General features: G+C 37.3%; 1 protein-coding gene across 3 annotated transcripts in view; it reads left to right on the forward strand.

Annotated features, from left to right (window-relative positions):
• The window catches only part of ATAD2B (ATPase family AAA domain containing 2B), a 168,031-nt gene extending 162,265 nt beyond the window's left edge, over positions 1 to 5,766 (forward strand). For 2 of the 3 annotated variants that reach the window (XM_045447596.1, XM_045447597.1), the window contains exons 27-28: positions 272 to 400; positions 2,275 to 5,766. In XM_045447596.1, coding sequence (XP_045303552.1) covers positions 272 to 400; positions 2,275 to 2,316 — 171 coding nt within the window. In that variant the 3' untranslated portion in view covers positions 2,317 to 5,766. Of the gene's footprint in view, positions 1 to 271; positions 2,253 to 2,274 lie in introns of those variants that run through there. The other variant, XM_045447595.1, reaches the window with a different exon arrangement.
• The last annotated feature ends 7,139 nt before the right edge of the window (positions 5,767 to 12,905 follow it).

Raw genomic sequence — 12,905 nt, forward strand, 5'->3', positions numbered from 1 at the left:
TGAACAAAGCTAGTTTTGATAATCTCTTGCTATAACCTAGGAATATAAGTGCTTTGGGGCTTCTAGTAAAAAAAAAAAGAGTTTTGTGTGTTTTGAGGGATTTAGAAAATGGTCTTGGTAATAAACTAAGCTCTAGAATCTTCTAAAATCAGGTGTCACTGTTACATTATAGCCTGTGGTGTCTCTTACCTAACCATTTGAATATAACTGTTTCAGTGTGAACAATGAAAACAAACTTTATTTTATTCTCTTTTCTTCTAATTTTTCTTAGAAATTGCTTGATTTATTGGTAGATAAAAGCAACAATCTGGCAGTTGATCAACTTGAGAGATTATATTCTCTTCTTAGTCAGTGCATCTATCGTCATCGTAAAGATTATGACAAATCACAACTTGTAGAGGTAAGTGCTCAGTGCATCCTTAAACAGATCCGTGCTTTTACTTGTCCACCCCACCTCCCCCAAAAAAGGGAAAAAAGTTAGTCTCTATCTTTCACCAAGTAACTGAAGAATGTTTTGAAGATTTAAGATTAGAAGACTCATTAAGAGTTATAGTTTGAAGAATAAAGCCTTACTGTATCATTTTGTCTCAGGACAGAAGTAATCTGAGATTCTTTGTTTATGAAAACACAGAAATTCGTGGTTCTGGGTTAGGAAATACACAGAAGAGCATGCCACAATTCTCTTGTCCCTTTCTTGTTACTGACATCACTAAACATATCACTTGGGCCAGTTGAATGTGGGGATGGCCTTACAGTCCTTACCAGTGCTATCAAGGCAGCCACTGCTGATTAAAGGAATGGGCCTGGGCAGTGAGATCTGTTTGCCACCCCATTAATGATTAGAAGAGAACTTAAAAGGCATCTCATTAGTCAGATCTAGTCCTATGAAATGGCTGCACAAAGGAGTGCTTGTTCTTTTGTTTAGGCACTTTTAAAGTGAATTGTTCCCTTTCTAGACAACTTCGGGCCATAAGTGAGTTCTTCCTTATAAATAGGAACTCATATCTGTTCATACAGTTTACATCATCAAGCCACACTTCTGCTTTTTGAAGTCATCTGAGCAAATAGAAACCCACTAAATGGCTAAGTGACTTAGACTCCCTATTCATTTGCCTGTTAGCTTATTTATCTGGTGGTCTGGTTATTACATATTTATTGAATGCCTATAGTTCCAGATACTGTGCTAGATGTTTGGGCTGCAAAACATGAATAAGACAGTCCCTGCTCTCCAGGAGCATTTCTAGTATATGAAAGATTTGTATGCAGAGGATGGGATTATTTCTCATGTGTAATAAGGAATATTGGACTTGAATCAAAGGAAGAGAGCAAAGTATGTGAATGTATATTTAAAAATTGAGGTCATATTGTATATTGTTTTATAACCTGACTTTTTTTTTTCTTATTCAGTAATAAGATGATGAAACATTTAGCAAAAGTGATTTTTATTGATCATATATGAGAAATTTTTGATCAATGATAATCTGGCCTATTAATTGTATACAGAGATGTACCAGATGCCTTAGATGTATTTGACACTTGGCCATCTAAGTGAAATGTGTAGGGTAGAGTTCTTTACTACCCAACCCCACCCACCCAGAACTTGTTTGTTCACATGATTGACATTTGATTAGCTTGAATGTATTGAATACTCTTTAGTACTGAAACATTTTTCAGTAGGGGACTTGGACCTCTGTAATCTAGGGGTTTTGTTTAGGGAGGGAAGGGAGCTATAGCAGAATCACCAGTGCGTGGCATTTCTGGTGGTGATGGCAGTGACTATTTCTGGCTCTCTTTTTTTTTTCCCTCCTTTTTTCTTTCAGCTCTGATTAGAGTGAATTGCAGTGGGAACAGGTGCATTCTACTTTGGGTACAAGTTTTACTAGGCTGAGTACATTCATTTTGCTTTGGGAGAATATGAGTAAAGGAAGGACTCAGGCTCTGGAGTAAGGCTACCTATATTCAAATGGACTCTTTTGTTTATTAGCTGACAAATTATTTATATACATAAATCTCTTAGTACAATATCTGGCACAATAAATACTCATTGAGTGGTACTAGCATCATCCATTCGCCTAAATATCCAATGGGAGGCATTTGGAAGTGTCTAGGGCAGGTAAGATAGTCTTACAGAGAAGCTCCCGTATTATAATTAGGAAAATAGTTAAAGCTTAACTTGTATCTAAATTTCTTTCTCTAAAAAGTTAGAGTGAATTTTCCCATAATACTTTTGTCCTTCCTTTAATAGATAACATGCACTTTTTTTTCCCCTTGTAGGAGATGGAAAGAACAGTTCATATGTTTGAGACATTCCTATGAACTTTTCAAGATGAGTGGTTTATCCTCTCCAATCTGCTCCTGACAGAGCAGTCTTCTGAGCCATTCAATTTCAAATTGCACCAATTATGTGCAGAGCCTTGGTGTAAAGTGCTCTCTCACTCATTCTTTCTCTCTGTTGAATTTGGTGCTATTGTCTCAGGTACCTGAAACCAACCAGCCTACAAGAACCAAACAGAACTTCAGAAACGTGTTGTATTTTCCACAAATAAAAAATACAACCCCACAGATTGGAGATTTTGGTGCTACAGAAACTGCTCTCACTTCTGCTCCTCTTTTCGTGCACTCTCTTTTGGAGACTTCTCTCTTAGGGAGCAGACCAGCAAACTCGAGGAAACTGGATGGGGCAGTTCTCTAACTGTGTTGAATTGTTTAAACAGTGGGCAACCTGTTTTGTTTTTTGTTCCTTCCCCTCCTTTCTGCTCCTTTTAGTGTATTTGTTTTTATTTTTTCCTCTGGGTAATGGACTGAAACCTGTTTTAGAGTTGGCTATGGTATATTCTGGTGGGAAACTGAAGAAACTGGATGAAATTAGATTAGGCTCTTTAGAACTGCCTTTAACGTGCCTTTTAATTCATTTGAGAAAGGTAAGGCTAAACAAAAGGATGGGCTTGTTTGTAGCAAATCAGTTAGAATGTCTCTTTGGTCACAACCTTGAAAATAAGTTTTGATACTCTGTGTCGTTGAGAGGCAACCAGTGTTTTGGTATAAATTGCCTATCTTGTTTTCAAAACTCAATCAAGACGCTCATTAAGCCACATGATATATACTAAAATGGTAAGTTTTCCTGTATGGTCTGTTTCTGTTTAAGAAACATGTAATAAAACAACAACAAATACTACCCAGTCCACCAAAAAACTCACACGTTTCCAACATTGCTGACAATGATGGCCAGAAAATAGATAGATGACATTTTTTTCTTCTCTCAGTGGCAATTTAATAGTTACTCATGTTTGAGTTCCCAGAGAAGAATGATTTCGTGTATAGTAAATTGTTACTGTTTTGTTTTAAAGCCAGGACTTGCCAAATGGACAGAAAAGAGGAATTTGTCAGAAGCTCCATAAAGTTCATTTTCTATATGCATAGTTGCAGGTGAGCTCTGGTATGGTCCTTGAATTAATGGACATTAATGGACATTAACAGTATTAATGTTTAAATCCCTTACCATACGCTTACCTTCACAACTATTCATTTTGATTGGAACCCGTTTTGGACCTTGTAGAGTGATTTCTCTGAATTGTACTTACCTAAAATTAATTATGGATTACTAGTTTTACAAAAACTTTCTACAAATTTGGAGACACAGTCTAGGCAGTTGCAAAGAGGCAAAGGGAGTGCAGTGACATTTTTTTATCAGATGATTTTTAAACAAAAAAAGTAGAAAATTTTGACAAGTTGGCTTGATAACTTCATTCATTGTAGCCGTTAGCTGCCGGTGTGTCTTTCCAATATATGCAACACATATAGTTTGGGTTTTAATTAGAGCAAATGGTCTTGGACTACTGCAGAGATACTGAGCTACCTCAGCTTTTTGTATTTTAGTTACCAGTAGTGTTTACAGAGTCCTGTAATCACTTTGCCACCGTTTACATGCTGAAGCTAAGGTACTTGTCTCCTTGTCTCTGGCTGTTTGGAGTGTGCCCAATGCCAGCGCAGAAAGCACACGTTGGCCGTAGGCTACTGCAGTAATCTTAAGTGCTTCTTGGCATTTACATTAACATTTTGCGCCTTCTAATTATAGCTTAATTTTTTAAGAAATGCCACTTTTTTCTTTATACCTAGTCTATGAAGTTTTCATAATATTCAGTTAAATCATGTAATTCAAGATGCTACCCGTGTAGACACACTGTATTTTTAAGGTGGGCAAGTGCGATTAACGATGAACCATTTTAAAGGGGAGGTTATTTGAAACCTCTAATTTGATTATTGGGAGGATTTTCATGCTTTCTTTAGTATTTATTACCATCATACCAGTTCAGACTATTTTACTGTCTAATACATTAGCATTTTGTATTTTGATGGAAATTGTTACAGAATTTAAAGATTTGATGAAATAAGATGTAGCAGATTTTTTGTAGCAAGTTTCTGCTAAAAGGGTTTTTTGCAAGTCTCAGGTTCTTGCTGCACTATTTTTTTTTAAATATTTATTCCAGTTACTCTAATTCAGAAGCATTCTGTTCAAGTAACAGCAGCACTTGTGAAAGGAAAAAAAAAAACGCACATGTTCTTAGTAGGTTACTAAATTTGTACAAGTTAATTAAGATTTTAGCCATCAGTGGGTTTGACAAGGGAAATTTATTTATGTTTAGCATTAAAATGCTTCCAAAAGATCAAGTTTTTTTAATTTTAACCTTGATATAGATGGAGAAATAGGAGGCACCCTCAGTATGATAGGAACTGCCACTTTGAACAGTTTAGGTCTTAAAGAGAAAGCCAGTCTAATGCCAAGGGGAGAAAAATTAGCTGAAATTATATTAACTCCTCTGCTCCCCTTCTGCCCCCTCTCCCCCCCAAAAACCACACACTATACCAGTTTTGCTTACTTTACAGATATTTGGTGGTTCTATAGTTTAAAGCAGCTTGTGAAATTATCCAAGTGGACTCAATTTTGTTTACCTTTATGTAAGTTCTTAATTTTTGCTGTATAGCATTGGCGAAAATATGTACAAATTGACCTCTGTTCTTATTTCCTATTGTGAGCATTATAAATGATAGCTCCTATGTAAAACTTTGCTCTCAGATCAGTAAAATATGTATCACAGCACAGCCCAACAATAGTTAATGCTCAGCTGTGGGGACCATGGGAGCTTTTTGAAGATGATGGAACCGCACTAGGGTTGAAACTGATGGCTGTGGAGTTAATTGTGTTTTTGAGCTTGAATCTCACCTGTGATTAATTTTGTTTTGTTTTGTTTTATGTCCTTTCATGACTTGATTTCTCTCATATGCCAATGTATTTGTAGGTTTACTGGATTTTATTTTTAGGGAGTGGGGTGGTAATATCTTCCCATTTTTGATTAAGTTGGTTCAGCTATGGTGCTATTCGGTAGGTTATCTTCAGTGTCAGGTCCCGTAGCTGAATGCCATTGTTATTATAATTATTATTTGTAATCACATTGTAAGCTTGAATTTGGGCTTATACCTGCATCTTTTGTATTTTGTACATTCAGTTATTTAGACTTTGGGAGTCCTCTTTGGTTTCAGTCACGTATGTCTACTTTGTAGATTAAGTAGACTTCATCAACTATGGTCTATTTTGGGTTTATAGTTTAATTTAGAATTGTGTTAAATTGATGTTTTGCATTTGACTTCATTTTACATTAGTTTGAAGTAAATTATTTAATTTTTGAATTCTGGAATTTTGAACATTTACTGTAATTTGTAATATAACTGCTGTGAAATACTTGAATAAAGATGGCAAGAAAAACCTGCCTTTCTTTAGCCTGATGATGATTACTGTTGGCTGCAGATGCAGTGCTACCGTTCTAACCGAACTTGTCTGTTTTGCAGCTACAGCCTAATGATGTTTATTAAGTACTGCTCCCCCCTCTCCCCCCCCCCCCCCCAGCCAAATCTCATTATAGGATTCTTTTAGATTTTAGCAGCCCTCGGTATTGTTTTGCTAAACGTTTTTCTGTTGGGAAAGTGTGGTTTTAATTCCAGTGAAGGTTGTCTAAAATATGTTGTATAGAAGCAAATAGATTACTTCTGACATTTGTTTTTCTGTTTGGAAGACTGTTCCAGTAGACCATCAGGTAGTTTGGTTAACTTACTTTATAGTGTTTTCTCTTAGATCAGGTAGTTACCAGCATACTTTGAATAGCACATAGAATTTAAATATGGAAAAATTTCATACCAGAATTTTGAGGGGCTTGTTGCTTCAAGGGAATAGAATGTTCTTGGCTTTAGATTGCCTATGTTTCTGCTATCTACCATGAGATACCTTTTCATGTCTTGAGATTAGGATACTAACCTTAATAGAAGTCCTTAATTTTTCTTTCCTTCTTTTCGTTCGTTCCTTCCTTCCTTCCTTCCTTCCTTCCTTCCTTCCTTCCTTCCTTCCTTCCAAATCATAGTAAAAAGGAACTGGTTGAATTTGAACAAGACTTTGTTTTTCTTGATTTTGCAGATTGTATTAATTTTTATTTTTAATTATCTGTGTATAGCAAAAGACTGATAGTAATAAACCTGGGAAACAGATTTTTAAAAATTTTAGCCAAATGTTTATAAATTTAAAAATTTTTTTTTGAGAGACAGCGTGAGTGAGGGAGGGGCAGAGAGAGAGGGAGATACAGAATCTGAAGCTGACTCCAGGCTCTGAGCTGTCAGCACAGAGCCCAACGCGGGGCTTGAACCCATGAACTGTGAGATCATGACCTGAGACGAAGTCAGACACTTTGGTGTCACTGACTGAGCCACTCAGGTGCCCCTAGCCAAATGTTTATATAAAAGTAACTTATAAGTGCTTTTGAGTGTCAGTCAAGTTTTTAGAGCTCTGGAGAGAATTTGGGCTTATTTATCCAGTTTTAGTTTCTGTTGGACTCAAAACTACAGTAAAGTGAGAGACTAATCTTTAAAAATTTATTTCATGTTATCCCTATTCCCTAGCACCTGCAAAGTTCTCTGTTGGCTATCTTTTTAAAAATAAATTCCCTCTCAGACCTGCACAGTCGTGTCTGTTATGTCCCAGGCACTATGCTAGACACATTCTCTGTCTTTAAGTAGCTTGTAGTACTCTAGGGGAGGCTAGTGCATATACCAGTAGTAATGATTCAGTGGGATAAGGGTTGTAACAGAAGGAACACAAACAGTGTTCAGAGTTATAAGAAGGGAACCAATTAATTCTGTTTAGGAATGGGGAAAATGAAAGTCTTCAGAGAGTTGGCATTTTATTTGCCTTTTGTTTCTTTCTGGCTGTTTTAGAGTCTAGCCCCACTCGACCAAAACTGTTCTTAGTTTTCTTGTGATCCTTCATATTACATCATATTGTGTTTGTATGACATTTATACCACTCACCCTGGAGTATCTTTATTTTCAACTTATTGAAATATTGGTCATATTTCAGGGCTAGGCTTAGATTCTCCACCAATACATCTCCCTTACTGTATCATTCCTTCTCAGAACTTAGCTGTATTTTGTACTGCATAATACAGTGAATTACTAATATTACACAAAACAGTAATATATTCATGTGGGAAAGGAAGTATCACGTTTCTTCTGCATTCCCTGTAGGAATTTAAAATAGTGCTGGGCTCGTGGGAGATGCTTCTTTCTTTTTGGTTTAATTGACATAGTGAGTGCCTACAATGTGCCAGGCATGGTTGCAGGTGCTCAAACTAAAGCAGCAAAAAAAGCAGAAAAAGTCCCTGTCTTCATGGAGCTTAAGTTCTTTTAATGCTTTTTAAAAAAAATGTTTATTATTTTTGAGAGAGAGCGAGTGGGGGGAGGGGCCAAGAGAGAGGGGGACAGAGGATTCGAGGTGGGCTCTGTGCTGACAACAGCGGGCCCGATGTGGGGCTTGAACCCGAAGTTGGACGCCCAACTGACTGAGCCACCCAGGCGCCCCAGCTTAAATTCTTTTAGACGTAATGTGTCATATTTCTGACATGATCGGTCAGGTTCAAGTTATTTCTAAAAGGAATTCTCTCTTTAAACACTGAATAAAGCATTTTGTTAAAAACTTGCCAGTAACTCTTCCTTTTCCTCTTTGCTTTCTTCTATTCCCCGTCTTAGTGAATAGAGCCGTATCCATCAAGGATCCAAAACCTGTCATTCTAAGTTTTATCTTCTTTATGGTGCATCTCCTTCTAATCATGCAGCATGTTCTGTTGATTTTTATCACTCTAAACATGCCTCCTGCTCATCACCCTTTCTCCATCTTTATCATAGCTGACTTAGTCTGGGCACTAATGCTTTTGTCTGGACTAGTTGTAATAGTCACCAATATAGGAGAATGCAAACATGGGCAAAGACATTGTGTCTGTCTTCAACAGGATTTTTACTGTATGATTTAACATTCTCATATTTACTAGACACTAGGGATTGTTCTGAGTGCTTTACAAATGCAAATTTGTAATTTTTCGTAATTTTTTGAGAACCTTTTGAGGCAGGTGTTACTATTATCCCCATCTTACAAGCCAGGTAAGCTGAGACGTAATTTGTCCAAGGCTAATTGCTACTTCACTGCCTCTTGTCGGAGTAGACAGATGCACAAGCATATTCAGTATACTGTGGCACATGTCGCAATTGAGTTATGCGTAAGGTACGTGGTGTACAGAGGAGGAGTGCGCAGCCCAACCTCAAGAAAGCCTTCCCAGGAAAACTGATGCCTGAGCTGAGGCATCAAGGTAGGAAAGCCTTTCCGGGCAGAAGGAACAACAGAAGCATATACTGAAGAGTAAAATAAAATAGCATGACGGCAGCAGGGGAAAATACAGGCGGTTCCTAATCACCAAAAGTCAGCCTTTATATAACAAAATTATTTGAGCCATGCCGCTGGCCAAGCACAGTTCTTGGATTTAGACTTACAGCTGAGGACAGGACAGCAAGGTCCCGGTTCTTTGGGGGTGATAGTCTAACGGGCAAAGAGTAAACAAGATGTTATCTCATAGTGGCCAATGCTTAGGTGATAATGAGTACAGTAGTAGTACTAGTAGCAGTAAAAACATCTGAGTGACTGGTAGGTACTATTTTAAGAATAAACCATTTAATTATCACAGTATCTGTGAGGTAAGTACTGTTGTTGGTTCCATTTGACAGAAGGGGGTACTGGAATATAATGGCTGAGCAACTTGCTCAAGGTTACAAATCTAATTAGTGTTAGCTGGGATTCTATCTTTTGTGGTTTCAGAGCTTGAATTCTTCATCAATCTATCATTAAGATGAATGATAAATTCTTTTGTCCTTACTCAGGTTTTTCTCCCCTATTAGTAAACATCTTTAAGTTGTAGAATACTGCAGAGAGTAATAAAACGTGCATGTTCCCATCATCCGGAATTAAATGTGTAACAGTTTTTCATAATTGTCGCAGTTCTTTTTTTAATGAAAAAAAATTCTAGATGGCATTGAAGTCCCCTTCCTACCACTCCCCAGTCCCATTCCTTTTCTTCTTCTCCAGGGGGAGCCACTCTGATCACTTGAATGAACATCTTTCCTGTTTTTAATGCATTATTTGAGAAGGTAATAGTGTGGGTGTTGAGGCCAGACTCAGTCTGAATCCTAGGCATGTCCCTTTATTGGCTGTGTAACATGAAGCAAGTTACTTCACCTCTCTGCACATCAGTTTATCCGTACAAAGAGGGGTGGTGATAGCACCAAGCCCATGGTGATTGTTATGAGGATTATGAATTTGAATCAGCAAACACATGGTAATGCACTTAGAACAGTCCCAGGCACATAGTGTGTTCAGTATGTTTTAATCATTATTACTGTAATTATTACTATTTGTATGTATCCATAAAAATGGTTTGGGGGTTTCTTAAATGTACATCAATGGAATTATTTTACATCTTTAAAAACGTACATAGTTTTAATTTGGAAATGCGTGTACATGGTTTAAAGAATAAATTAGTTCTAGAAGGCTTGTTATAAAAACCAGTTATCCCCTGATTTCCCCTCCCTCCCCCAAAAAGGAATATTCTTCCCACAGCCAATTGTTTTCAACACCCTTAACTAATTATTTTGGTATGCATCTCTGTGTTTCTAAATAATATTCTTACATGGCTACTTTTTTATTTTCCAGTTTTTGCCAAGATCTTGATTTCCCACCATGGAAGAGAATAGTCACACCTGTCCCCCCAACACACCCACACTTCCTGCTTTCTCACCCTCCCAGTTAGTTTTAGTTTTTGTTAGATCATTGTTTGGTATGTATATAATTGTGACTATGTAAAAGCTATTGACAGCTGAGATTTTTAGGGGAGAGTATGATTGGTTTCCTTTCCTGTACACTTTTTTTGTTACTTGCCTAGTTTTCTATTATTAACAACTATTTTGTCCCTAAAATTTGTCCCCAGAAATCCAGCTCTATTTAAAAATTGTTTAACCTTTATTTATTTTTAGGAGAGAAAGAGTGCGAGTAGGGGAGGGTCAGAGAGAGAGGGAGACACAGAATCTGAAGCAGGCTCCAGGTTCTGAACTGTCAGCCCAGAGCCCAACGCGGGGCTTCAACTTATGAGCTGCGAGATCATGACCTGAGCCGAAGTCTGCTGCTTAATCGACTGAGCCACCCAGGTGACCCCAAACTCTCTATTTAATATCTTCAAAAATATAAAGTATTCTAGCATTTCATCATCTTGAGAAAGTTTGTCCAGAAGCATTCCAGTCTTTTTCATTGGTGTCTAGAAAAGGTCTTACATAGCCGTTTTCCTGGAATCTCCCGCCACACCACCCTTCACCTTTTTCTTAGTGACGTTTATATCCCGTGTTGCTGTTGCGTAGTCCAATGCTATTCTGATTCTTGGTACATTTTCTTGATTTTGTTTTCCTTCCTAAAGCTTTTAGGATCTTGTACCCTAATATTCTAGAATGTCATAGATATGTCTGGGTGGGTGTCTGTGCTAGTGGGCCTCTCCACTCTGGAAATTCATATCCTTCAGTTCTGGGAAATTTTCCTGAGTTATTTCTTTATGATTTGCTTGCCTTGTTTTCTTTGTTCTCCATTTCTGCAATCACTGTTCTTTAGATATTGACCCTCCTAGACTGTTCTCTAAATTCTGTTTCCTTCCCAGTTTTTACTTGTGTGTTTAATTTTTTCAGAGCTATTTTTTCTTGATTTTTTTGAAGTATCATTTTGTTCTTGTTTAATGATTGTAAAGTCACTCATTAATCTCTCTTGAGGATATTAATAATTTTTTTTTTCTTGGTTTTTCTTCTCCCTGCATAGACTCTTTCCTCCAAGTTGCCTTTCCTGTTTGTTTTGGCCACTGTTTAGTATTGCAGCTTTTTCTTAAGTGTTTGATAATTCTTTGCTATCTGCTCATATTAAAGAGTGGATGACTAAAAAAACTGCTTTCAAAGCATTGCACAAGAATATCCAGATGGGAGAGTAGCAGGGCTTTCTCTGGAAAATACCATAAGCCCAACAGGGAATAAAGCTAAAGATAGTAACACTGGGGATTCCCAAGAAACCATCCAGCCAGATCACCTGACAAAGTTGTATAGATTAGAAATGATACATACAAAGTCAAATAAATGTTGGCTACTTCAGTGTCATTCTCTATTCTTTTAAGAACTGACCCTGAAATTTTGCAGTTTGGTTATCTCAGTTGAAATCTCTTAGCAGAAATGCCTTTGTAGATTATTTTTACAAATGATTTTGAGATTTTTGAATATACATATGTACTCCTTTTGTTTGCTCCCACGTTTGCTCTCTTAACCTCATTTTCCTTTCATTAGGCCAGTATTTTAGATCCAAGAACTCAGAGGGAATTAAAGTGTTCTTTTTTTTTTTTTTTTAAATTTTTTTTTTTTTTTTTTAACGTTTATTTATTTTTGGGACAGAGAGAGACAGAGCATGAACGGGGGAGGGGCAGAGAGAGAGGGAGACACAGAATCAGAAACAGGCTCCAGGCTCTGAGCCATCAGCCCAGAGCCTGACGCGGGGCTCGAACTCACGGACCGCGAGATCGTGACCTGGCTGAAGTCGGACGCTTAACCGACTGCGCCACCCAGGCGCCCCGGGAATTAAAGTGTTCTTTGGAAGATTTTGTACTGAGAGCTTTTATCCCTTTAGGAGCAACAATTATCTTTAAAGCGTTTGGAGGTGACGGAGTCAAGCTTTCTTCTTAGTTTGACTTCTCTTAATGCCAACTGTGTTCCTGACAACACCTCTTGTTCCAAGAACAGAAATGACTGTTCTGTATAAGACCACTTGGGTTAATGGTCCTACCTTTAATGCTAATATGGCAGGTCTGAAAGCCCATACTCAAAAAGCCAGAAGACACTCTAATTTTCTTAGTGTAATTTCTGTTTCTTTCTGGAAACCTGGTGGTCTAGAATTTTTTCGAGTTAGCATTTTGATTAACAGAAGAAGCATAACTCCAGGGAAAGAAGTCCTATACTAGTTAATCCTTTTTTACTTGTTCCTGATGACTTTCAAGCCAAGAAAGATGAAGGAGGACTAGACTGGAGGAAAAAAAGGTGAGTAAAGCAGAAAAAAATTTAGTGCTATTCATATATACATATAAAGTGTCTTTATAAGTTAAAAAGTGTTTTGGGCCTTTCCCCTGCTACTCATCTACTGAAGATATGGAAGTTAGGAGTGTGACCATTCCATTCAGATATCTATGACAACATTGTTTTGTTTTGTTTTGTTTCTATCTATGTAAAAAAGTAAGCTCTACCTATGCCCAATGCAGAGCTTGAACTCAAAACCCTGAGATTAAGAGTTGCAGGCTCTATGGACTGAGCCAGGCACCCCCTTGATAACATGTTTTTAATGTCATGCAGCATTGTGGAGTAATTGCTAATGAGTTGCTAAGTAAGTATTGAATTTAAAAGGCCAACATTTTATTTTAGTTTTTAAAAAAGTTTATTATTTATTTTTAATTTTTTTTTTTCAACGTTTATTT

The sequence above is a fragment of the Leopardus geoffroyi genome, chromosome A3, assembly GCF_018350155.1.
Source record: "Leopardus geoffroyi isolate Oge1 chromosome A3, O.geoffroyi_Oge1_pat1.0, whole genome shotgun sequence".
NCBI classification, from domain to species: Eukaryota; Metazoa; Chordata; class Mammalia; order Carnivora; family Felidae; genus Leopardus; species Leopardus geoffroyi.